Consider the following 25,664-nt stretch of genomic DNA (forward strand, 5'->3'; position numbering starts at 1 on the left):
CACAGGGCAAGTGCAGAGACATTGTTTTCACAGTTGGTTCAGACTAAGGTTGCTCATCCCTCTGTTCTGCCTTGAGGGCCATTCAGGAACCCTGTTGAGGTGAAAACTAATCCCAGGTGTCCTCTTGGTGCATCTTCAGCTGTATTTCCTTCCCAATTCATGCACATTGGTGCTGTTGGAGGGGAGATGGTGGTGGGGGGCCCTGTGGGCTGGAAGGACTCACACCCAGCATGAGGTGGGGTGTGTGTCTCTCTGTGTGTGCTACGTGCAGGCCTGCCTTCAATTGACCTTCCAATCCTATACAGTCATTAACATAATTATACCTATTTGAGAGCAGGAACAGCTCAAAAGGAGCTGAAAGAAGCTTTTGGAAAATATTATGTAACCATGTAATTTTGTTTTCTACTGAATGAGGGGGGGAAATAAGGTTTGGTACTTCTTTGTGCAGGGTTGTGTTTTTGGGCTGTAGGTGGAATGGCTGATAATAATGGAAGCATCCAGCAATGTCTGAATAACGAGGTCCCGTTTGTACTGAGGTAATTAGTCATGCAGTTTGGGTCACAGTGTGTGCACTCTGTGTTCTGGAGCTGCAGATCCCTGAAGACCCAGGGTGGCTGCAGGGTGAGATAATCACCAGGGTTTGTCAAGGGCAGGAGATTGATTTGTGCTCTTCTTGCTCAGGAACAAACCCTCACTCAGGCAGGACGTCAGAGAACATCTGTGTGGGGTGAGTGATGTTCCATGGGCTGATGGGTTTGAAAAGATGTGGAATCACCAGAGAAGAAGTAAATACAGACCATGTGTAACCCACATGCTGTTAGTGAATTAAAATACAGTTGTGAGCTGTTGCTGGCTGGGAAGTTTGTGTGGAGTGTTACAGAGCTTCGTATGGACAGGATAAGGGGGAATGGATTTTAAGGATCAGATGAGGTGCTGGGAAGAAATTCCTCTGTGTGAGGGTGGGCAGGCCCTGGCACGGGGTGCCCAGAGAAGCTGTGGCTGCCCCATCCCTGGGAGTGTCCCAGGCCAGGTTGGATAGGGCTTGGAGTCACCTGGGATAGTGGAAGGTGTGTCTGCCATGGCCCTCAAGGAAAAGCACCTTAAAGCTCATCTTGTTCCACCTCCCTGACATTTCAGCTGAAGTGATGGAAAAATCTCCAATAATTTGATGGTGAAGGCACATCTGATCTTTTGCCATGATGTTAATTGAGGTGTAAATCTAAGCAATAGTTCAAGTGCTGAGGATGCTTCAATACCCAGCAGTATGTTCATGTGGTGCTAGAAGATTCTAAATTTAGTATTGCAGATAGACTCAAATCAGCAGTTTTACAATCTTCTAAGGACAAAAATGGTAAATTTGGTATAAATTCTCTTTTCAGAGGAGGTGTAATAAATATTCTGTATATTCTTTTCAGATGCTTCAGGTCACATGTGCAGTGTGAGAAGTTCTCGCATCGAGCTGTAGGAACTCTGTGTTCTGTGGCTTCTGGGTGGAATCTGGCCATGCCTCTTCCCCGTTTGCCCCAGGCAATATTCCAGCAAGGGCTTAGATTTCGGTTCTGCTCTGCCCGTGCTGGTGAGGTGAAGGAGCTGGTCCCATCAGAGCCCTCTGGCTGCTGTTCCAGGGGGCTCCCGGGTCAGATGGAGCCTGAAATGCTCTGGAATGGCAAAGCCCCCTCCCTGCACTGCAGCAGGCATGGAGCTGCACTTGCAAGTGCTCAGATGTTTGAAATATCAAGATTAGATGAAACAGCATAAAAATGTGCACTAAGTCTTAAATTTCAGCCTTGGCTGCAGGATCTCCATCGTTCAGGAAGCGTTATCTATAACTCTGCAAAATAAATTCGTTTTCTTCTATTTTCTTACAAATCTTAAAAACACCCAGATCTTGTCAAAAGGATCAAAAGGATCTCTTTTCATTTCCTTACAAAAATAACCCTGCAGCTCTTTAAGAGAAGAGCTGTGTGTGAGGGGAAAAAGGCTTTCTCTGTTGGTTGAATTCCCTTTTATCGTTAATGGGTTTTATTAGACTGCAAATTTGAAAATGTTCAAAACAGTTATATTCAGAAATGAGGTATAAGTTAGGAAATGCTCCATTTTGTCACTGATGTTTTTCTTGGGGGTGAGTTACAGGTTGCTGGAGTTCAGCTCTTAAATCCAGGGCTCAAAGGCAAAGGCACCCCCTTTCCTCAGAGCATCTTGGGCCCATGCATGTCTGCAGGAGACATTTTTGATGTAACAAAGAACCATTGCATCAAATGTTCTCTAGAAATGCTCTGTTCCATTGAATCTATCCCTGGACAGTTCAGGGGAGCAGAGAATGATGTAAGACCATGGTACTTTGTTTGGCAAATGAAGCAACAGCCACAAAAACCCCTTGAATAAACAAGAGAGGAGCAGCTTCCAACATGCCTGTCTTGCCTCTCTCCCCTTGGTCCTGAACTAGTCACAGCTTGACTTTGGACTTTTAAATCCAAACACGTGTCATAAACTTCTGTTTATTGATTTAAACCCGTAGCTTTTATTCCTGCTGTCCTCCCAAGTGGGCTGTGTCTGGGAATTCCATGGCTGGTGACAACTAATTGCTCAGTGTACCTGTGTGTATCCTTGGGGTCCGCTCATTACCCCCAGTGATTCTGGGCTTTGTGGTACTGACCCCGTGGTCTCCCAGCAGGTGGGGAGGGAGCAGAGCTGGGGGATGACATGGAGCCCTTCCTCACAACAGGGCATGGTGTGGGAAAATGGAAAAAACCTGCTTCCAGTGATCAGACCCGTTCAACTCTGGTTTGATTGTCTGGCTTAATCATTATCCCATGCTGATTCCACAGTCAGTGACTTGGATCCGTGTCCTGTTTGAGTCCATGGATGGCACAATGAACCAGTACAGGTGCTGGCACTGCCCAGCTGCCTGTTGGGCAGCAGGAGGGGGGTGCAGGTCTGGCCCTATCCCAGTGGGCACCTGCTGGTGTCCATGTGAGACATTCCCTCACTCCCCAGGAGGGGTTAAAACCAGCGAGTGCACGTGACATACGCAAACTATGAATCATTCCAATAGATCTGTGCAACTCCTGCCTGCTCCGGAGCCAGCAGATGCTGTTCCCTGTGTTGCCATGGTAACCCTGCCTGTACTATAATAAAGCCCAGCCCAGATCCTTCCTTGGGCAGACCTCTGCGGCTGGTCACCTCCTCATTGTTTCCTCTCCGGAGCACAGGCACGGAGAGGACAAGTCGGGCTGCCAGAGGCAGCGCCCTCCTGCTCACAGCCCATGTGCCTTAGTGGGGAGCACTGGGAGAGGGCAAACCCTGGGAGACAGACAGACAGGCTCCCGACAGCTGTGCCTCCAGCAGCTCCTTCCCGGAGCCTCTCTGGGTGTGCAGGGAGAGGAGCCGGCTCTGAGTCGGGGCACAGTCTGTGCCGGCTGCTGGTCCAGCGCTGGCCCTCGGCTGGGATCCATCCCCTGGGAGCAGAGTAGCTGATGTCATCCAGAAGCTCTTTTGGCAGGCTCTGAGCACCAGCATTCCCGTCGGGAAGGCACCAGGCTGGACACGGCTCCCCTTTAGCCTCCCGGGCTCCGCTCCGCATTTCTGGGAGGGAACATCTTGAGAATGGTTCCCCAGGCAGGAAGGTGCTGAGGAGGGGATTCTGCTGCTGCTGACACCTTCCCGCAGAGTTTTTGGGGAGAGAAGAATTTGGATTTGCTGTTTAGAAGATCTGTTTGTTTTGCTGCTAAATGGATTGTACAGGAGCACCAGAACTTTGGTCAATGTACTGTTACCTGCCGAACTGCCGAGCCGGGAGAATCAGATCCTTTTTATCCTTCTGATATTCACAGCAAAGCGAAAACTTGGCTTAAAAAGGGAGTTGCTTTTCCTGCTCTGAAATGAGGCTTTAGGAGCCTAATTCTGTGCTTGCAGATGGACTCATTTCAAGTGACTGTGTCAGGATTTAAACCTTGATTTCTCTCTTTAACATGGCTGAATTAAACATATTTTGATGGAACTCTGGAAATCTGATTGTAAGTAGGAAAAGTCTTTTTATTTTTTCCTACTTGACAAATACCACTCTCCAACCTCACATATTTAGTTATTTAATTTTAGGAATATGCTGAGGGTGATAGTGCAGTGCTGTTTATCTTAGCCGAAAATATTTGATATGTGGAATCACTTTTTTGGAAAATAAATCAGGGTTGTTAAGGAGAATATATTTTAATTGCTGCTGAATATTGATTTCTCATCTCTGCTGGAAAAAAAAATGGATTACCTTGGAGACAAACTGACAGTGGCACAAACTCACATGACCCAGTGGATGGGTACAGTGCGGAGATCCTTGCAGGAGGCACTAAATTTAGTCACTACTGCGGTGGCTCATGAGCGGAGTAGCGGGGAAGGTGGCGGCAGGACTCCCTTCAAGAGAACCTCTTCCTTCAGGCACTTTGCATCCCGGAGCAGAGAGTCCTTCCGAAGGTTTTCAGTGCGGAGTCAGCAGAGGTTTTCCTCTTTGAGGAAGAGGCAGCCCAGTTCAGAGCCACCCGAGCTTGTAAGCGATGCACCTTTTTGAGACCCTCAAGGCAGAGAATACAATGCAAAACCTTGGGTTTGTTGCAGCATTTTATCTCATAACAAAACCTCTCTCCTGTCTGCTTTTCCGTCTAAAAATAGCCCCCAAAACACTTCCAGGTAGTGCTGTCCGTCTGTCTGTCTGTCTCTCTGCTCCCAGCTGGTTTCCTCCTGCAGCACAGGGGCATGTTTTCATTGACCTGAGAATTAAGGTTTGGGGACTGGGGAAAACATGGTTGATCTGGGGAGCAACACAGTAAGGTAGGACAAGTATTAGTGTAAAACTGGAGAGTTAGACTGGTGTCTGTCAGTTCCCCAGCACAGGCCAGCACGGCTTGGAAAGTGTTTCAGTATTTGTGATTTTCCAGTAAAAATGCCTGAAGCTAAATCTGCTCAAGAGTTAAGCACTGCCACTCTGCAGTCAAGGGAAATGGTCATTATTCTCTTCTTTTACTGAAAAAGAGGTGTTTTTCTCAGTGTACTTGCTACTTTGTCATACTCTGCAAAGCTGCAGTGGTTTGGGGTTATAGTGAGTGAAAGGGAACCACGTTTAGTTTATTCTGTTTTATTTCATGGAGAGAAGCTGAAACTGGTGAGTTGAGTTGTACCTGAAACTGGTGATTTAAGCCCAACTCTGGGACTGTGGGAAGTGGGTGACTATGGCTGAGTTGTGAGGAACTGGGCCCCAAGCCTTGGTGCCAAGGTATGGGTAAATTCTGAACTCTCTGAAGTGGCTAAAATGTTTTTGTTTCCTTTTTTATTATTAAATAAATCAGTTACTCATTTTAGAGTGTAAATACACCGAGTTCTGCTGTGGCCTCCCTGGGTTTGCTCATGGACCGAGCGCAGGTGACGCTGCATTCCTGGGACAGGTGTGGTGTTTGCTGTTTCCAGTCTTTGTATCAGCTCTGGTTAGAGCATTTCTGTCCCAGCTTGCTATCCATGTCCTATCAGGCCGGACTGGGAAAGAAAATACTGTCAAGTAAGCACAAAAGAATGAAAAGGAAAATATTTGGTAACCACTGTTACAGTGTTAACATGGTGCAGTTCTCTTATTTTTCTAGCTGGTATTTTAGATTTACTGGAGTCATCTGAATGATCAAATCATTTAAAAGAAGGCTGAAAAATGGAGTGTGAAACCTGCAGAGGACAAATGTCCTGCTGGCTTACATGGCACTGCTTACAGAGCAGAAACAGGGAGACACGGGGTGACCTTTTCTCTTAAGTCACTGGTGACAGTGCTGGAGCTGCTGATCCTCTGTTTCAGCAGGAATTCTGCTTGTGCTTGGCTTTATGTGTGAATTTGGTTTCACTTGGGCTCAAATGTGAGGTCTCAGTGAGTTTGTTGTTGGTGCCGTTGGGTCTGCCCAAAGGACGGAGCGTGGACCTTGTGCTGTTGTATCTGATGGGAACAGAGTCCTGGTCATAGTCCTTGGAACTGCTGACACTGTGCCACACACAGCTGTGGAGTTGGTATGAAGTGTGTAATTCCTCAAACCCTGCCTGACTGCTCTGGGGTGCCCTGCAGAGTGGTCCCTCATGCTGGTACTTCAGCAAGGGAGTTTTTAAACAGGGAGCTGCTGGGGCTGGTGAGGGCCAGTGGCCTCCAGGGCTGTCTCTGCTGGCACTGGTGGAGAACTTGGCATGGTGCAAGGCCAGTAAACCTGTCCAGACTCAAGTCAGGGTTTGGGCAGTGTGAGTAAACTTCTTCAACTCCAGATCTGGGAATTCATAACTGAACTTGCAGAATTTTTTTACTTTTCAGTGAAACCTTTTAAATGGAAGTTGATTTTTCTCTCAGGCATCTTTATTGAGGCTGTTTTCCATTTTTCATCTCATGTCATCAGCTCAGTGTCTTTGTTGTAAGAGGAGCAGAGGTACATCCATTAAACATGATCTTTGATTTAATCAGGGTGGTATCAGTCATGGTTCTATTATAGGTGTGAGATCTGGTTTCACTGCCAGCACTGTTCTTGATCTCAAGGTTTGTTGCCATTCAGTTAAACCAGGGCAGTTGTTTGATGCCCTTGGTTCCCCTTTCACTGCTAAAAAAAGTCATGGAAAACCTCAGAGGTGTTTCACATTCTTTGGGAGAATATTTGGAATTAGAACAGGAAAGATGGATTGTGGGGCTGCTCAGACTGAAAGTGGTCGATGTGTTTTACCTGAGTTACTCCAATTTGTGCTAAAAATAACACCAAAGTGCATTAAATAGTGGCTTGGTTTTGGAGTACTGGGCAGTCGATGCAAATGGTGTTTTCATTCAGACTTGTTCTGGCAGCAACACAGTTACTTGGTTTGGATTTGGTTTTTAATACCATTCCAAAGTAAAGATGGAAGTGGGGTGGTTTGTTCACTGTCTGTGTCCCAGGTGTGCTGGGAGGGAACTTCGGAGGGGTTTTCCTGCATCCTACAGCCCCTTTCCCTGTCACCCTACAAACCTTTCCCTGTCACCCTCTCGGCTTGAGGCTGACATTTCCATCCTAATTTTTATTGATCTTCCCAGATGTTTCTTTCTAAGCCAGCATAAACTTGTGGAGGCAGCTTGTTCCTTGGGAAAGCTGGTGGACATGACCTTTCTCATAGAGTAGGATCCCCTCTAATTTTAGGAGCAGGTGAGGGCCCTGATTTGACTTACATACCCTGCACTTCTCCTGCACAGCACCTGGGCCTGTCCCTGCTTTTCAGAGAACTCTGATCTGCAGTACCTGTTCTGATGGTGCCCAAGGACTGTCTGTCCCTTGTGGTGTGAAAACAAGTTACTATGAGTTGGCACTTTGAATCTGAACTTGGAGTAGGTACTTGGAGTAGTTGCTGAGTTGTTTCATGCTCATATTTGCCAAAAGCACAATGAGTAGTTCTCCAAAATATTCTTTTGGTACCATCATTGAATGGAATTTTATCCTTAAATTTAATCTTTAAACTTGCAGGGAGCTGTTGGGGTAGAGGGAAGCAAATTTGCAGCCAGAGGGCTTTAAAAATGAGTTGTTTGTCTTGTTTATGGGTGGGGGGAGGAGTGAAGCTGTTCAGTTTAATTAATGAAGATACAAGGGCCAGTGCTGAAACAGTTCCTGCTTTTTCATTCTTAATAACTTCTCTTTGGTTTAACAGGCCATGAACGTAGCTGGCGGATAAATCTGGGCCAGAAACCCACAGTGATGGGCGTTTGGTGGCTGCCTTTGTTGTTCTTTCATTATTTTGACAGAAATAATCACTTAAATGACTTCAGTCTGTGATTTCACTTAGGCTGGCTGCAAGGAGTTGTTTTTTACCATGTTCCTAAAGCATAGGAAAATAACAAATAGATTTACAGCTGGTATTTTGTGCTCATCCTTCTTGCTGCTTTGTTTCTTTTAAAGCTCTAAGAGATAACTGAGGGGGAAGTAAATTGGATTGCACAAAAACTTTACTGAATACAAGTTTTAGAATCCTTGAATGATTTAGATTGGAAGGACCTTAAAAATTATCCAGTTCTCCCCCTGCCATGGGCAGGGACACCTCCCACTATCCCAGGTTGCTCCAACCTAGCCTGGGACACTCCCAGCTCTGGGCACCCTCAGCTTCTCTGGGCACCTGTGCCAGGGCCTGCCCACCCTCACAGTCTCCTCATCCTGGCAATCCATTTATGTTGAAATTTGGTAATATTGTGGTAGTTTCAGGAAACACTCCTGGTGTTTCACAGGAGGGGGTAACTGTGTGTGTATTCTGGCTGCTGCTTTCGAAAACATCCTCCAAGCTGTGTGAGATGTGTGTTGGAATGAGCAGTGCAGCCTCCAAAGGCTGCCTGTTTGTTATTCACTTGTTGTCAGGAAATCCTATCACTTTCTCTACATCTTTAATTCCAGGCTTTAAGCTAAAGAGCACTTTTTCCCAGGAATGTTTGTTTGAAGTTTCACTTGGATCTTATGTGGAGAGACATTAACTGTGCAGAAATGCTGTGATGAGATGCAGCATTTTGAGTGGGAGGTGTTGATTTCATGTGTGCAGCTTCTCAAAAAAAAGCAAATACAGTCCCTCCTTGGCATCCCACTATGAAATCTCCTTGTTCTGGCTTGTGGCTGCTGTAATTCTGAAATGCAGGGCTCCTGCTCAGTGCAGCTTTTATTAGCACTGATGGGAATTGCTGTGCCCTGGAGGGGACAGGGATTGCTGTCTCAGCACTGGGACAGCACCGTCCTGCTCAGGCTCTTCTGCTGCCCTGTGTGTCCTGGGGGCTCATTTCTTACCACCTTCACTGCCTGAAGCTGAAAAGGAATTTCAATCTGTTGGTCTAGGAGGGGTTTTCAAGATGTTCCCAACTATTTGCTCTGCTCTGCTCTGGTGTTCTGTGTTCCCACCTCTCACAGGAGGTGCTGTCATGGCTCCCTCAGCCCCAGCAAGGTTTATATTTAGAATTTGGGTCTCGTCTGCTTTTTGCACATCGAGTCAACCTCTGCTCTATCTTCAGCCTTGCACTGAACCACATGGTGTGAGCATGGTGAGTGTTCTCCGTGAGGCAGAGCAGCTCTATTTGCAGGGTATAAAAAATGGCTGGAGGGAGGAGGTGACTGCACCAGGAGTCACCTCAGGAGCAGGGAGCTGATTCCATTGCTTGATGGTAACCAGATCCTTGGCAAAACCAACTTCATCTGCATTAATTCTGTGACATTCTTCATTGTAGCCAGAGTCAGTGCCAGGTAGACTATAAGTCTCTCTTCTGTGCTGAAGCCTGTGCCAGGGCCTCACCACCCTCACAGGGAAGAACTTCTTCCCGATATCTAATCTAATTCTGCCTTCTGCCAGTTTAAAGCCTTTCCTCTCCATCCCTTGTCCCAAGTCCCTCTCCAGCTCTCCTGGAGCCCCTTTGGGCACTGGAAGGGGCTCTCAGGTCTTCCTGGAGCCTTCCCTTCTCCAGGGGAACCCCCCAGCTCTCCGAGCCTGGCTCCAGAGCAGAGGGGCTCCAGCCCTTGGAGCCTCCTCTGGACTCACTCCAGCAGCTCCACATCCTTGAACTTCCTGTCAGTGACTTCCTGTGCTCCTTTGTCCCTGGGTGTGCCCTGAGTGATGGTGTGGGGAGGGGGGGGGTCCCTGTCAGCTCTGCTCCAACCCACCTGTCACCTACTTTGTGACAGTTTGGGTGTTTTGATCAGGATGAAGATACTTTTGTTGTGGCATGAGACACATGCACATTTCCAAGGGATGTTTGTGGCATGCATGGATTTGGGTTTGGTTCAGTTCAGTTCAAGGGCAGTAACTGCTGCAGAGGGTTTGGTTCTCAGGTCAAGGCTGGCTCCCTGTCAGCCAGGCCGTGGCACTGGAGATGGGGCTGTTGTGGGAGCAGCTTGGAGCTTCCTAGAGGAGAGAGCTGAGCTGGCAGTGCCATGGGATGGAGCAGCATGGGCAGACTTGGTCCTCTCCCCCCAGAACTCTGGGTCCCAGCTGGTCACTCTCACTTCTGGCATTTGCTCCCCATGTTAGGGCTGAAGGAATGTCAGCATGTTCCTCATTTCCACTGGCATACATCTGATTTTCTGTGATTTTTGCCATGCCTTTCCAGGGAGAAGGGATTGGAATTTAGGCCTGTGCCTCAAACCAGGGAGCAATTAAAGGTGGAGAATTAAACCTGTCGCTCTAAAAACAACCTGTGTTTCGTAAGGGAAACGCTGTCAGCTTTCAGCATCAGTGATGTAATTGGTGGCTGGGAATCGTATCCCTGTGGAAGAGGCAAGGAAAACACATATGGAGAGGCAACCCTGGGTTGCATAGCAACAGGGAGGATGTCAGGGTCTATTGCATTTCTGAGATGTTTGGCACCATGGGACTGGTGCATACTGCACTGCCCATGGGAGAGGGGAACATCTATTATTTAAAGGATTTTTGAGCAGAGCAGTGTAGCTCCTTAGGATCTAAGAGTGCTAAATAGGTTGTGTGAGTGCTTCCAGACACGTGGGGCTGATGCATCCAGTCTCCAGGAGCCCCTTCAGGTACTGAAAGGCTGAGCTGAGGTCACCCCAGAGCCTTTTCTTCTCCAGGCTGAACCCAACCCCACCTTCCCTCACAGCAGGGATGCTCCAGCCCTCTAATCATACTCATGGCCTCTGCTGGACTTGCTCCAACAGGCTGATGTCCTTCCCGTGCTGGGGACCCCAGAGCTGGACACAGTCCAGTGGGATGTTCCTCCTGAACAGACACCAAGGCTGCTCACTGCCATCTCCCCACCTGGCCACAGTGGACATGGCCTGTCCTGTAATGGAGAGACCTGGAGGTTCTGGCATTGATTAATTCAATTAATTTTGTCTCTGCCCTCGGGCCTGGTCTCCAGTGGTGGCGCAGTCCCTTGGATTGAGGGCTCTGTGCTGGACAGGGTGTGAGGGAGGGCTGAGGGGTTGTCCCACACCGCCCTGCCGTCTCTGGAGGTCTCCAACTTTCCTCATCCGTGAGGTCAGAGAGAAGCTGCTCTATTCCTGGAACTGCTTATCTGTGGCTGCAGCGTTGGAGGGTGGGGGCAGAAGGTGCTGCCCCAGCCTGGGACTTGCCCTGAGGCACTTAGTCCTTTCAGCAATTAAATAAACCCAGAGCTGGTCCATCTCCTCACCTGGGAACTGACAGGAGCATTGGAGGGAGCCATGACCTACTCCTTGTGGGCAGCGCTCATCCGCCGGATAGTGAGTATGGAGGGCAGTCCTGGGGTGCCGATTCCATGGAGTCAGACTCTCCCCTTACTGTGCTGGCATTTGGGTGCTTCCAGAGAAAAATCTGTGGCTGTGTCCATAGCCCTCTTACTGTGGTGGGGTTTTGGTGTTGGTTTGTTTCAGTATGATGTTATGCTCTAATAATTCTGTTATTGGTCCAAAATATATAGCTCACCTTGTACTAATAATCCTTAGATTCCTTAGAATGATTGTAGAATATTTTGTGTTATAAAGGTCATCAAGCCCAGCATCCTGTTCAAAATATATATGAAATAATAGAATAAAACAGAAAAAATAGAATAAAATAATTGTAAATTGAGGTGTTTTGCCATCCTCCTGGCATTCTGCAGGGGATGGTTTCTGGATTTATAAGGACTTGTAAGCTCTGTTTTAAGTGCAGTGTCACAGTTTAGGAGCAATTTGACCAAATTTCAGACTTTTTCAATTTAAAAAAAAGGACTGAGAAAAAAAAATAAAGAAAAAACCAGCACTTTTCAAGAAATCAGCTCAAGTTTTTCTCTGAGTTCTGTATTAACAAGGCAGATGGTCAAAACTTCCTTCCATTGTGCAGTTCCTCCTCATTCCCAGTCTATGCCAGTGGATTTCAGCTTTGAACGTTCGCACTCAAGCTGTGGGCTGTCACTTCCCCTGGCTCATGTCTCGGGCTCCTTTGCAAACAGAGATATTTTTGAAACTGTCTGTGCAGCCTCTGACTCATGAGATCTCTCTGAGCTGGTGCTCCTCCTATGCCAGGTCTTTATTTCACATCAGTGCAGGAGGGGGTTTCACATCAGCATCTCCATTCGCTTGGAGCTGTGGGTAATTCTGGGGCTGGTAGGACCAATATTGTGTGTGCATCATTTTCAGGAACTGGAAATTGCAGGAGTAATCAGCCCTGGACTATAGCCAAGCCCAGCTTAATTCCAAGGGAGGACTAAAAGAGGCATAATCATAATGTCTCATTTTAGAAGAAGACCCAGAGGCAAAGCAGGACACAGCTCAGCTGCTTTGTTTTATAGGAAAATTAAGTCAATTTTTTCTGGCTCCTGGTGTAAGAATTGGGAGATTTTCCTGTCATTATAAATCAGAAAATTCCTAATTTGAGTTTATCTTATGGCTCTAAAAAGACACCAGACCCCTCTTTTTACTGCCTTTTCCTTTGATGTGTCTGCCTTTACTGTATCCTGAATATTTTGTTTATGAAGGAAATGGCTGTACCTGGTCTGGCTTCATGTGTTGATCACCTTGAGTTGTTCTGGAGCATGGTGAAAATGATGTAAAAGAGATCTTTGAAAGAAAAGCTGAAAGCCATCATTCTTTGCTTGCTAATAATCCCCTTCTGGAGGGGATCATTTTTAGGGTTTGTTGTTGCTCCCTTCCTCAGCACTCCCCTCTCCTCTGACTGCACGGGCTATAAATGGCTTTGCTGCGCCGCCCTCAAGTGCCCCAGCCAGCACCTCCTCCACAGGCTGGGGAGAGGAGCTGCTCCTCTTCCCACTCCAATTCCTGTGCGTGGTACCTAAAGAATGTTTTGTTTTTCCAGTTAATCGTTGGCACCTTAAAAAGTAGGTGTTGAAAGGGACTGTCGGGGAAAGACACGGTTGTCTTGAAATAAGTAGCTTCCTCTGGAAGCAAAATGCATAACAATACTGAATATAACCAAATCTCTAGAACAGAGGATTCCGTATCTCTTAAAATTTGGAGCATTTTATTCCATACATTTAAACTTTCAGTTGGTTTTATTAAATTTAATTTCACAATGTCTTCAGAAGGGGTAATGTGACTTCTTTTTCAGGCTTGTTTTGGATTTAGCATAGAGAATAACTCTGTTCATTGTGTCATGTTGGCTATAAAACAGCATCCCCAAGTTCAAGTATCTGTTAACATCAGGTCAAGTGTTGCCTGGAACTGAGGAATATGTGCAGATCAGTTTGGCTGCAGTGTGAGATGTTATTAAGAACTACAGAGCTCTCACACGAGGGATGTGTTTGCATCTGAACTTCTTCCCGGTGGCTGCTGAGTTGGTGTTATCTGGCCTGGCCACACTTGTCCTTCCAGCCACTGTGGCCAGATAACCCAGCACTGCACAAACAAGACCTCCCCAGTGCAGCAGCACAAACACTGCTTTTCTGCTGCACCTGTTCCTGGTTCTAAGCTTTTTAGTCTGGTTTCTAGCTAGAAACAATGTGAGTGATTGCAAAAAACCAGTCTGTGCTATGTGTGGAGTAACAGGCTCTAGTCATGGCTGGTGGAAAATACCTGTACAAATCCATCACAAGAATGGGGTAACTTGAAATGTGAGATTGGGATTGAAAAAAATTCATAATGAGTCTCAGGTTGGAAAAAAACCCTGAACAAGCATGGACAGTGGGGAGGGAAGTGAGAAGAATGACTGGCATTGGTTAATGCCTTTCCTAGAAGGGCATCCACTTGCCAAAGGGGCCACCAGGTGAGAGGAGGAGCCGAGCCCGGGGGTGTCAGTGGAGTCCACAGAGCAGATTAGGATCAGGAGGCTGCAGAGGGAATTTGTGGAAGGGAGAACCCAAGCCAAGCAGGAGGAAATGCCCTGTGGTTTCTAGGGAATACCAGACTATTTCTCTTACTGGAAGAAGCGTGTGCCTGGCTCGTGGTTGCAGTCTTGTACCTGTCATGGACTGGGAAATATGAGAACTCAACTTGCCTCTGGGTGTACATGTAAATATCTGTATTTATGTATCTGTATCCATCTCTGTATATATATATATGATAGACTGGACTCGATCTTAGAGGTCTTTTCCAACATTAATAATACTATGATTCTTTAAACTGTTAAAATCACTGCCAGTGAGTTCTGGGGCTGCAGGAACGTCTGGAATATGAAAAGCAGAAAATGTCTGTTCTATGTAACTCACAAACTGAGCCCCAGTTTTGCTGGTTTATTCCTCTCTGCATTAAAAGAGACATTTTGGCAGCATCAGAGAGCACAGTAGGGCTGGAGAGTGGCCGTGGCCCCTGGGAAATAAGAACTGCTGTGAGAATTGGAGTTGTTTGGGGACTTCTTCAGTAGCCAAGTATGAGTATTGCTGAATTATCCTTAATGTTTCAGAGTCCTAGGGCAGAATTCTTTAGGTGTATAAAGTGAAGGAAACAAGAAGAAAACATGCATCTCTTTTTTTCTCAAATATGAAGGAATTTTCTATATTAAATATGGTGTTTCTTAACATTGTTGCTACTTTGTGTGTGTTCTACATCTGAATATAACTAGATGTGTCAGTAGTTTCCACCAGCACATTCTGCTCGGTGGGTCTGAGGCAGGGGGAGGTTACAGAGAGAAAATTCCTTGGATTTTCCCTAGGGCAGGTGGAAAACCATGTAATCTGCTGTCAGATAAAATCTTGATAAGCAAAGCTTATCTGGAGCTGAAAGGCATGTTTGTGTTTGTTCAGGGCAATGAAGGTGAAAGGGACCAATGTTAAATAGTTGCTCACAGTGTAGGATTTCAGGACTCGAACCTCGGTGTGTAACTCAGCAAACTGCAAAGCAAAGGCACAGCAGGGCTGTACTGACATTTCTTGCTGTAAATCTGGGGTGCCAGCACTGACCCACTTCTCTCCCTGCAAAGGGAAGGGTCTGGGATCCACTGTTTTCTTCCTATGAAAGGGGCAGAGCCATGAAGTAAAAACACTCAGGAAATGAGAGGTCACAGCAGCACAGAGCAAACCCATCATGGTCTGCCCTGCCTTGGGTTTGAACGTTACCTCAGCACACATCAGTTTGTCAAAGGCTTCCTGTGTCTGGCCCTGGGCTTGTTCATTTATTTATGCATTTTAGTTTGAATGTCTTTCAAAGAAAGCAGAATTCCATAGGTGCTTTGAGAAATTCTGCACAGTGAGATAAGAGCAATATTAAAGCAGCTGGGAGTTACTGAAGCCAGGGAGTCAGTTCCAGCCTCTGGAATCCATTATTTGCCCAGGAAAACAATCTTACTGTATAGAGAATTGTCATTCCGAGTTCAGAGCCATTTTTTGTACTAAGTTTATTCCTGATTTTACGTTACCCAAGTCTAATTAGCAGATTCGTACCCACTATTGCAAATGAAACCTGTTGCTCTTTCAGCCAACTCACGGCAGGTTTTGTTGCAGGACCAGCTCAGGCAATGCTTCTCCAGGCAGGCACCGGGGGCCAAGGACACCGACACGCTGGTGCAGGAGCCTGACAACCAGTATGGCACCTGGAGCGAGCAGCGGCGAGGGACTGGAGACAGGTGAGGGGACAGGGGAGGGCACAGGGGACAGGTGAGGGGACTGGGGAGGGCACAGGGGACAGGTGAGGGGACTGGGGAGGGCACAGGGGACAGGTGAGGGGACTGGGGGACAGGTGAGGGCACAGGGCCCTCTGCAGGCCTGGGGGATGAGCCACAGAATCCCAGGATAGCCTGGGTTGGGAGGATCTCAAAGCTCATCTCATTCCACCCCCTGCCATGGGCAGGATCACCTTCCACCAGCCCAGGGTGCTCCAAGCCCCGTCCAACCTGGCCTTGGACACTTCTGTTTGGTATATTTGTTTCTAAATCTGTTTCCCTCACCCTGGCATTGCCTTAACAGCCGTGCTGCCAGGTGGGCTGAATGGCAGAATCCCTCTGGAACAGGGACCCTGGGGGCCAGGTGGGGTGACAGGGATGCACCTCTCTGTGTGCCCTGATACACCTGGAGAGACCATGTCCACTTCCATGCTCTGAGTTTCATTGTGGTGAAGTGGAGGATGAAATGGACTATCAGTCGAGTGAAAGATGGCATTGCTGATGCTTTTCTGTTCTTAAAATGATGTAATGAAATAAACCTAGAGCAGCAAAGTGTGAGGTTTTTTATAGTTTACACCTGTTGCGCAAATTACAGCTTGATGTACCCTGAGCCCATGTCCTGTCTGCTCAGTCTAGTATGAAAATAGCATTTTATGTGTTTTTTAGTGCTATACTTGTTGGGATCTTATAGCTGACATTAATGTCAATTATGTTTGTTGTGTTCTACACTTGAGAACTGTGTGTTATAAATATTTTATTGCTTGTGAAGTCAGGGTAGTTTTCAGCTTGAGGTTCAGTGAGCTGAGTGACATGCCAACAGTGACAGCCAGGCTGCTGTAAAATTAACTTGGATTTCAGGATGGTACAGACATTTTCTGAGATCAGTTTCCTAACAAAGGTGCTTGTCTCAGCTCCAAAGCCGACAGCATTGGAGAGGGATTTCAATCCATCCATCCTGGTTAGAACAGCTCCACCTAAACATTCCAGTTCACTGAAGGATTGAACCCAATCCCCATGTGCTGGGATTTTGTTTCCACTGTAAGAAATATTTGGGTTTTGCTTCTTTTTTACAGTGTAATGATGACAGTGTAGAGACTTCTCAGCATTTTGTCACCTCATTGCTCTGCTTTGGCTTGACTTACGGCTCATTGCAGGGGAATTACTCGGGTATTAATCAGGCACTTGGAGAGGAATGAGATTAATGTACTTTTAAATAATGGAAATCTTCCTGGAATGTATTAAAGTGCCTTTTGTCTGCAGTGTATTTTTTATGAAGCAGGCAGCCTCTGGTTGGAAAAGACCTCCAAGATCCTTGAGTCCAACTTTTGCCCAAATCCCACCATGCCACATAACCGTGTGGCCAAGGGATGGTGTACAGACACCTGCAATAGATGGGAACCTGCAGCTACAGAATTTAAAATGTCATGTAAAAGGTGGAATTTCTTCCTGGAAAGGGTGGTCAGGCACTGGCAGGGGCTGCCCAGGGAGGTTTGGAGTGCCCATCCCTGGAGGTGCCCAAGGCAGGACTGGCCGTGGCACTCAGTGCTCTGGGCTGGGCGACAAGGTGGGCATCAGGCACAGGGTGGGCTCCAGGGGCTGGGAGGGCTTTTCCAACCTGAATGATTCTGGGATTTTTTGACTGGTTATTATTTCCTGTGTGGCTCCCCAGGCAAACAGTGAGAGCTGCCTGGAGATGTTCACTCTTCAGCAGTGCAAATGCAGCATTCCTTTCCTTTCTGACTCTTAATTTCACATGCTGAAGCAACATATTCTTTATGGTCTCTTAACACTGTCTTGCTAAAACTAATTAAATTTAATTGGAAGTGAAAGTGAGGATTGATCTCAGTTTATTGCCCATTGTGATAACCATCCTGCTGATTTTGTGTGCTCTACATGAAGGATGATTTTTCAGAGAAGTGTCTGTAAATGCACCTGTGGAAACTGGGGGCAGCTTATGAATATGCTCATAGACCCTGAAATCCTAATGAAGTAGTAGAAAAAGGTGCATAATATATCTTAGTAATGAGCACTGAAATTATGTTTTCCATTTCATTTTTCTGAAGGGAATTTCCCTCCTAATTTGCTGTTCAGCTGGAAAGAATCCACTGTGCATAGCAGGGTTTGGACTCCAGGCATCCTCCCTACGCTGGGGATGTGCTGTGCCACAGGAGCTGGTGTGTAACAGGGCTGTGATTGTGCAGGAACTCCAAAGGAGAATCCACTGGGAACATCTGTGGATGAGGAACCACTAACCAGTGTAAACGCAGCTGGGTTTCTGTCACATCTTACTCTGAAATATTTCAGTTTGAAAACCTCAGGGAGTTGTATCGGCTGCAGCACTGGGATGCAGCAGAGAAAAGGCTTTTTGGAGATGTGCACATTGAACAGGATCCTTTCAACACAAACTTTAATATCCATGCAAGGTCCTAAGTCTGCAGATTGTCTCTCCTCTCCCCATTCTTCCATATCACAGTGGATCTAAAGCCTGACACTGTGGATACCAAATATCATTCAATGCAAAAATCCTAGACAAAAACTTCCCCAGAGCTCATTAGTGTCATTCTTAATTATCCTGGGGCCCAGTGGTGAAGGAGGGAAGCAGCATTCCCTGTGCTCGTGTGCTGGAAACCCTCTGTGCAGTATCTGCTCTGCCAGGCTGGACATTGTACCCCAGCCTGGTGCTGGTGGGCATTGTTTTCCACCAGTAAACTCCAATGGGCATGTATTGATATATACATTGATGTAGAACAGTTTTCATAGAAATGTACTCAAAAAATGGAGCTTAGTAACAAAGCCTTCTACCAAGAGGAGAAAAAGAAAACAGAACTCCATAAATACTTCAGGTTCTGGTTTTTTAAACTGGGAATTAGAAGCAAGACATCCCAATTTTTGCTGACAGCAGAGTATTCCTACTTTACTCTATTGTTTAAAGGAATACTCCAGCCAATGTGACAAAGGGAGACACCACTGTAACAGCTTTGAGTCCTGACACTGCAGCTCTTTCCTGTTAGTGTAGGAAAACAGAGGATTTCTGGGAATACACTGGGACCATCTCAGCCGTGAGATGCAGGTCCTGGACACTGCAGCTATTCCTGTCAGTCTGGGCAAAGGGGAGAATCCCAGGAATACTCTGGGAGCATCTCAGCTCTGGTGTGCAGGTCCTGCCGCCCTCTTCCCGAGACAACCAGAAAGCTCTGCCTGCAGAGCCCAGTCTTAGGGTGCCACCTGGTGCCCACCTCTCCTTCAGCTCCAGCAATCCTGAAGGGAGAAACCTCTAGCAGGCTGGAATACATCCCAGTCCCCAGTACACTGTAAATTCAAGGGGTGAAAGCTGTGCTGATGGAAGGGATCCACATCCTGCTGCTGGTACCTGCGGCTCCAAAGGTTCCTTGGGTCCTCAGAGCTGTAGTTTCAGTTCCGCCTTTATTTAACTTCTCAGGACCGTGTGTGATCCAGACTGTCCTTGCAGTCATTTGTTTACCATGTAGTCTGATGGATTCCGTGTGCTCCTTTTGCAGCTTTGGGCCCGAATCCCCTTCCCTGGAGAAGGATGTTGTCACGGCGCGGAAGCTGCCCCCGAGCAGCCGCCCGGCCTCGCTGTGCTCGCAGGCAGAGCAGCCCCCCCTGCCTGAGCACCATGACCTCAACAGAGACCAAAGGAGCACCAGCCTGGACCGTTCCAGCACAGACATGGACTCCACTGATGGGGCTGAGTTACCTCCCTCAGGGGACACGTTCCCTGATGACAAGCCCACTGATTTCTCCTTCATTGATGTAAGTTGCCATCACTGAGAAACAGAAATCCTTGTTCTGTGTCATTCCCTGTGTTAATCACTGCAAAGCAGTTTCTTCTGGAAAATTTTCACCCAATTTTCATCTGCCTTTCCTTTCCTACACTGAATTTTCCCAGCTGCCTTCCTGCCTGAAAAGTTTAGCATCAAAGCCACAAAGTTCTTCTGTTCTCTGCAATGTTCAGGTTCTGAGAGATTCCATAAAGCTGTTGACCACAGATAATCAAACACAGGAAATCAATCCCAGGCTGATTTGGGCTGGCAGGGCCCTTAAAGCTCATCCATTCCCACCCCCTGCCATAGGCAGGGACACCTTCCACTGTCCCAGGTTGCTCCAAGCCCCATCCAACCTGGCCTTGGACACTTCAGGGCTGGGGCAGCCCCAGCTGCTCTGGGCACTGCCAGTGTTTTACTAAAGTTGTTGTTTCTCTTTGAGCTGTAACAGTAGAGTTAAATGCCTTTATGAACACTGGAAAAAAATCAAATAACACAGTGTGATGCAAGCCATGCAGATTTAAAGCTATAAAGACATTCATTAATATTTTTCTTATTTACAGTTGGATTCTTTCTGTAGTAGCCCACAGTTGCATTTTAAAGGATTTTTTTTCGTACTGAAGAATCTTGCACCTGGTATAAGACTAGGAATTTCTGGCTATACACAGTTAATGAGGGTTAGTGTTCTTTGACAGAACTTTGGTTAGGTTGGAAAAGCCCTCCAAGGCCACTGAGTCCAGCTGTTCCCCCAGCACTGCCAAGGCCACAATTAACTTGTGTCCCCAAGTGCCACATCCACAGTGTTTGAACATTTCTGGAAGATTCTGTGTTGTGCTGTCTCTGGGCCACTAAAGGTGTCTCTGTAAAACATTAATAGCTCCAGGTACAGTTGAAAAATGTTGTTTATTGAGTAGTTTATTCCTGACCTGAAATCTCTGAAAAGGAAACAAACCCACCTCTTCTAGAGAAGAGGAGGCTCAGGGATATTTCCTGGTTGCAGTCAAGTCTCTAACAACAAATTGCTTTAAGCAAGTAAATAAATTACAGCTCCTAGTTTTGCTCTGTAATTATTATTGCCTACTGGATGTGTTGGAAATGACTGATCACAGGAGTTTTCTGCATACTGTGATACTGAGTTTGAAGTGTCCTTGTTGCTGGTGAGTAGCTTGGAATGTCTGGCTGGCAGGGAAGCTGCAGCACTGCACTGTGAGAGAATTTTGTGTACATGCCAGAATTTTGTGTAGATCCCAGTCTTTGGATTGGTCTTGAGCTGCTATTAACTAGCAAGACCTGTATTCATAAAACACTCTAGAAACCAAACTCCAATTTATTGCAGTTATTTTTTGTATTAATTTAGTGCAAATAATTCGTGCAGATCAGAAATCCACAGCCCAGAGAGATCACAGTACCAGCATTGCACCCAGTTAGCCTCGATCACACCCTTCGTCATAAATTCTCTTTACTATAGTTTTAACCAACTATGAGAATAACAAGCAGGCAAGTCGTTTAATTAAACTGAATGCATTAATGCAATGAAGTGGGTTGGGAAGTCATTGTGGAAGAGGTGGCTGAAGGAGGGGTGTTGTTGTTCTCCAGCACACAGCTGTCCTGGACTCCAGTGCCCTCAAAACGCGGGTGCAGCTCAGCAAGAAGCGGCGGCACCGGAACCCCACGGCCCACTCGCTGAGGAGGAGCAGAGGGCTGGAGTTTGAGAACAGATTTTCGTTGGTGGAAGAACCAGATAACACCTGGATGTTCAAAGATTCCACAGGTATCTGAACTAACCAGCTGTGATCAGCTTGGGTGTGAGGGTGGGAGTTTCTAAAAGGCATTTCCAAATCCTGATCTTTGTTTGTACTTGAATGGAAGGAGAGATCTAGAACAAGAGACAGGTGAAAAGCTGACTAATGGTTCCCCTTCTCTGCTTTTCTTTAAACAATTAATTAGAAGAGAAGAAAACTATGCAACAGGAAGATTCTGAGGAGGAAGACAAGATCCAGCACACTCTGAAGTCGTCTTCGGTACAAGCCCAGAGACTCCCTGTGTTCCCAGGGATGGATCACTCTGTTCTCAAGGTGAGCACAGACAGAGCTCATCAGGTGGGAGCTAAACCTGTTCAGCAGCTGCAGATGCTTTATAAGGAATCCCTTTTGTGATTTTAGGCATGGATTTTTTTTTGTTTTAGAAATGAGTGCTCTGTTTTACATTCCAAAACAGCCTGGATGCTGGATCCTTTTCTTTATTTCTGTATTTAGGCCCACCTGCAGAGAAGACAAGAGTCTGAGAGCACTGGGGACAGCACTTCTGCTCAGCTCTTCAAATCTCCCAAAGCCCAGCTCGGGACTCCCGGCAACAGAGTGCTGCCCCCCAGTGTGGAGAAGGAGGACAGGTGAGAGAATTTCAGCCCCAAGGATGCTGGTACTAGTTTTGGTGGAAGAAAAATAATAATGCAAGAAATCATCGTATGTTTCTTTTTTTGTTTCTATAATGTTTTCATAATGAAAGAATAAAGATTGGTCTTTTATATCTTAGGTCAGAAGAAAAGTCTCCTCAGTGGTTGAAGGAGCTGAAATCAAGGAAGAGACAGAGCCATTATGAGAATCAGGTTTGAAAAGGTACCTGGGGTAGGAAGGGGAGCTTTGCTAAGTGCACGTGTGCAGAGACAAACCCACATTTTCTTTAGGCACTGGGTCAGCCCTGACACTGAGGCCCTGCTGTGTGCACCAGCAGTGTCAGGAGTTGTGTGTCGAGGCAGAGCAGGGGAAAGTGTCACTGATTCTCTGCAGATAATGAATTGTCACAGCCTCTGTCTGTTGGGGCTGTGATTTCCTGGTGCTTTCAGCAGGCAGGAACGAGTCTGGTGCTGCAGAACAGGGGCTTGCACACAGTGTGAAAACCTTGTGCTGTTCCAGCAGAATTCAGGGCAGCTCTGGAGCATTTAACACATTAAACAGGACCACACCAAGGTGACACTGCAACAGAAACACACATTTTGGGGGGGTTCCTGTCACAACCCCTGGGAGAGGCTGACTGTCTGATCCTGTCACACCATTACTCCAGTTCCTTCTGTTTTTTCCTTCCAGACAGTGATTCTAACTAGAAGAAGATAAAGATGTTTAACAGAAGCCTTAACTCATCTGAACCTAAACCCCCATGTCATGTTGCTGCTGTTTGCTTCCTGCCTCAACTGCTCTGTGCATGGTGCCTTCCTGTTATGTGGAGAAAGCTGCTTCAGTTCATAGTCAAATACAAAGCTGTGTCTGTCAGGTCAGGGGGATGGTGTCACTGCAGACCTGCCTGCCAGGAGAGTCTGTGGTTCGTGGTCAGCACTGCAGAAAGTCTTGGAAAACGGAGGGATTTGGGAGTGCTGTCATCAGGGGACTCCCCTCACCGCTGAAAAGACTGTGCAGGTGTTCAGCACTCAGAGCTGGGACCTCTGGTGGATGTGTCTGGCTGGGCTTTGTGTTTGTTTATGAAAATAACAATTTTAATCAAATTTATCTTTTTTTTTTGTGAATAGTAAGCTCCTATTTAGAATGAAGTTTGTGGAAGGTGAGAGTGGGAGAACAAATCGTGTTTACTGCCATATTGAAAAAGGAAACTTGATTATTTTTTGTAAAATGTATTTTTGATTGGCATATATTTACATGTGATCTGCTGACCTGGCAGATGGAGATAATTTTTGGATGAACAAAATGTTAACTTTTGTCACTCTTGAAGTGGTATATTCTGTGTTTTGTCAGCATGTGGAATAATTGCTTCATTGGAATGTCTTTCCTAAAAAGGATCAAGCAATAATGTCAACCAGTTCTCTTTAAAAAAAAAAGTACAAATATGTAAATACTGTTTTTATAACAAAAAAGGAAGGGAATAGGGAGGATGTTACACTCATATCAGGGTTCCAGTTAATTGTTGAATGTCACTTTAATAGCAGTTTGGATAGTCCCACTTCTTATTTTTATTTGTTAATCTGTAAATACCAGGTTTAAGTTTTTATTTTTATGCTGATTTTGTGGGATAACCTAAATGTGATCTTCAGTTTCTCAGATGATTTGCTGTCCTTCCTTCCTTTGGCAAGACCAATGTGCTGATAGCAGAGCAGGGCTCTCAGGGGTGTTTGGGAATCCTGATCCTCTGACATGTCTCTATCTTTGAAGTACCAACCACCATGGCCATGTAAAACATAACAGATTCTTGCCCCAAATAAGTGCTCTTTCAGTAAACCCTGTAAAATGTAGCCCAAGGAGGGAGGTGATTTGTCCTGTCAGATTCCTCAGGCTTGACCAGGAAAGCATGGAAGAGGTAAGGGAGAGTGGAGTGTTTTTCTCACCTGCTGAAACTGGGGCTGCTCCTGGGGTTGCACTTTCCATGTCCTGCTGAGGGGCTTCTCTAGATCCAAACCATAAAGCACCAGCACTTGCACTCACTTTCCTTTCTCTTTGTTCCAATCAGTGTTTCGGAGCTCTGTTCCCACGGGGTTCCTGCAGTGGTGGCCTGCCTGCTCTGCTGTCTGTCAGGCTTGTAGCTGCCAAAACCATGTGCCAATTCTTGTCATGGAGGAGTCACAGAGGAGGTGATTTGCAGTCCCAGTCTGCTCTAGGAAATAGCAGCAGGATGTCAGGAGACAAGTCCCATATGCCCATTTCTCGCTCCCAGATTTAGCTCCGATGGCAGCTCCCTGTGTGGAGATGAGATTAAGACGTTTATCTTATGTCAAAGTCTTTCCTTGCTGCTCTGCCCTGTTTCTCTGGAGAGCTGTTGTTAGTTTTGCAGCCCCTCTGCTGCCCATGGAGCAGGGATGCCCCAGAATTGCTGCCAGCTGTTCCGTGGCGCTGGAACTTGGGAGATGGGTCTGTGGAGCGCAGCCACCACCACCACCCAGCTCCTCTCAGCTCACCCTCAAACATTGCACAGATTCCCTTCCCTCCCCTGCAGCTGATGGTGGAAAGGGTGGCTCTTTGTCCTTTGGGATGTGTTTTTTATGTCAGCAGCCAGGGGCTCCCTCGCTGTGACACACCCGGGGAGCCCGAGCAGCCTGCGCAAGTGTGGGGAGGGGGCGATGGCTCTTCTCACTCAGATGAAGTGGGGCCTGTTTGAATCCCACTAATCAGGTAATTCCGTTCTCACAGGAACATTTACACAGGCTGCATTTTCCACTTCAGCAGGTGACAGTGTTGTGTTCCCAACAGTTGGAGGATTTACTGGTTCTTGGTCTAATAACTGAAGGCCAGAAATTCTGTCATTGTTTGTGTTGAGGAAACTGAGGGGATTAACACAAGGTTTCCACAAAGCCCTTGAATGTGTTTGCATTTCCACGTCTGCTTGGACAATGCACTGAAACTTACTGTATTGAGTAGTTTAACCTACTACTGAGAAATGTTTAATGCTTAAATGTCTAATTAAAAAGCATCTTTAGAATGTTGTTGAATGGGAAAGTGGTTTTTCTGCTCTATTATTTCTTTATATTGTACATGGATTAAATATCTACTTCCTTCTCTCCAGGCTATCGCTCTGTAATAAAAGATATATAAATATGTTATTACTTCTTAAATGATAGAACAGACTGTAATACACTTTATATAATTCTATTTTAATTCCAGATAATGTTTGTTGGAATTTTTTATGCTTTTATTTTTGTTGTCATGTGCTTTTCCCTGCTGTTTATTGGAGATGGGAGACATCTGAAATTTCTGTGAGTGGCCTGACAGGAATTACCCCCCACACCACCCCCTTGGCTTGCACAGAAGTTTGTTTCACTCTGGAATTTGTTTACAAACAGTTATTGGCAAACTGAAATGCACCGTGAGGCAGATTTGGGAATGCAAAGTGGTGCCTGTAAAAGGTTTGTGACTTCAGCCCTTGTGCAAACACCGGAATGTGCCACCTGTCTCAGGTGCCACACCCAGGATGTGGTTGGATGTCCAAGTGTTCAGGGAGAGCTGGAGCACCGGGATGACTTAGAGGGGATCAGGGCACTTCCAAGGCAAAGATCAGGTAAATGGTTCATCCCCAGTGGTTTAACCATCCTTGCCCCAGCAATGCGCACTTCTATTTTGGCATCTTTTCCCCTTGTTATGGAAAAGTCTGGGGCTGGTGCTGCAGTGTTGGTGCCCTTTGACTGACCCTGTGGAGCCAGAGGGGCTGCCTGGCCACAACTCCATGGCCCAGACACACCCCGGGAGTGGTCAGTGCATCCTGAGGGACAGGATTGCCAGCACGAGCTGGGCTGGGGCTGCTTTGTGGAAAATTAAGTCAGGGGGGTGTGGGGGTGTCCCACATGGGCTGCTGGGGAGGGGGTTCCCTTTCACTTATGGCACATTCCTGACTTGGAGCAGTAAGTGGCTGATCTCCGCAGGCATGGAGTGTTTCACA

At 46.6% G+C, this 25,664-nt stretch overlaps 1 protein-coding gene across 4 annotated transcripts in view; it reads left to right on the forward strand.

Moving 5' to 3' along the window:
• KIAA1671 (KIAA1671 ortholog) overlaps window positions 1-24,880 on the forward strand; it is a 68,054-nt gene extending 43,174 nt beyond the window's left edge. For 2 of the 4 annotated variants that reach the window (XM_071571859.1, XM_071571861.1), the window contains 7 exons: window positions 15,350-15,471; window positions 19,026-19,281; window positions 20,889-21,063; window positions 21,240-21,367; window positions 21,548-21,681; window positions 21,825-21,907; window positions 22,376-24,880. In XM_071571859.1, coding sequence (XP_071427960.1) covers window positions 15,350-15,471; window positions 19,026-19,281; window positions 20,889-21,063; window positions 21,240-21,367; window positions 21,548-21,681; window positions 21,825-21,903 — 894 coding nt within the window. In that variant the 3' untranslated portion in view covers window positions 21,904-21,907; window positions 22,376-24,880. Of the gene's footprint in view, window positions 1-3,145; window positions 4,538-11,068; window positions 11,202-15,349; window positions 15,472-19,025; window positions 19,282-20,888; window positions 21,064-21,239; window positions 21,368-21,547; window positions 21,682-21,824; window positions 21,908-22,375 lie in introns of those variants that run through there. The other 2 variants (XM_071571860.1, XM_071571862.1) reach the window with 2 other exon arrangements.
• The last annotated feature ends 784 nt before the right edge of the window (window positions 24,881-25,664 follow it).

The sequence above is a fragment of the Pithys albifrons genome, chromosome 17, assembly GCF_047495875.1.
Source record: "Pithys albifrons albifrons isolate INPA30051 chromosome 17, PitAlb_v1, whole genome shotgun sequence".
Lineage (NCBI taxonomy): Eukaryota > Metazoa > Chordata > Aves > Passeriformes > Thamnophilidae > Pithys > Pithys albifrons.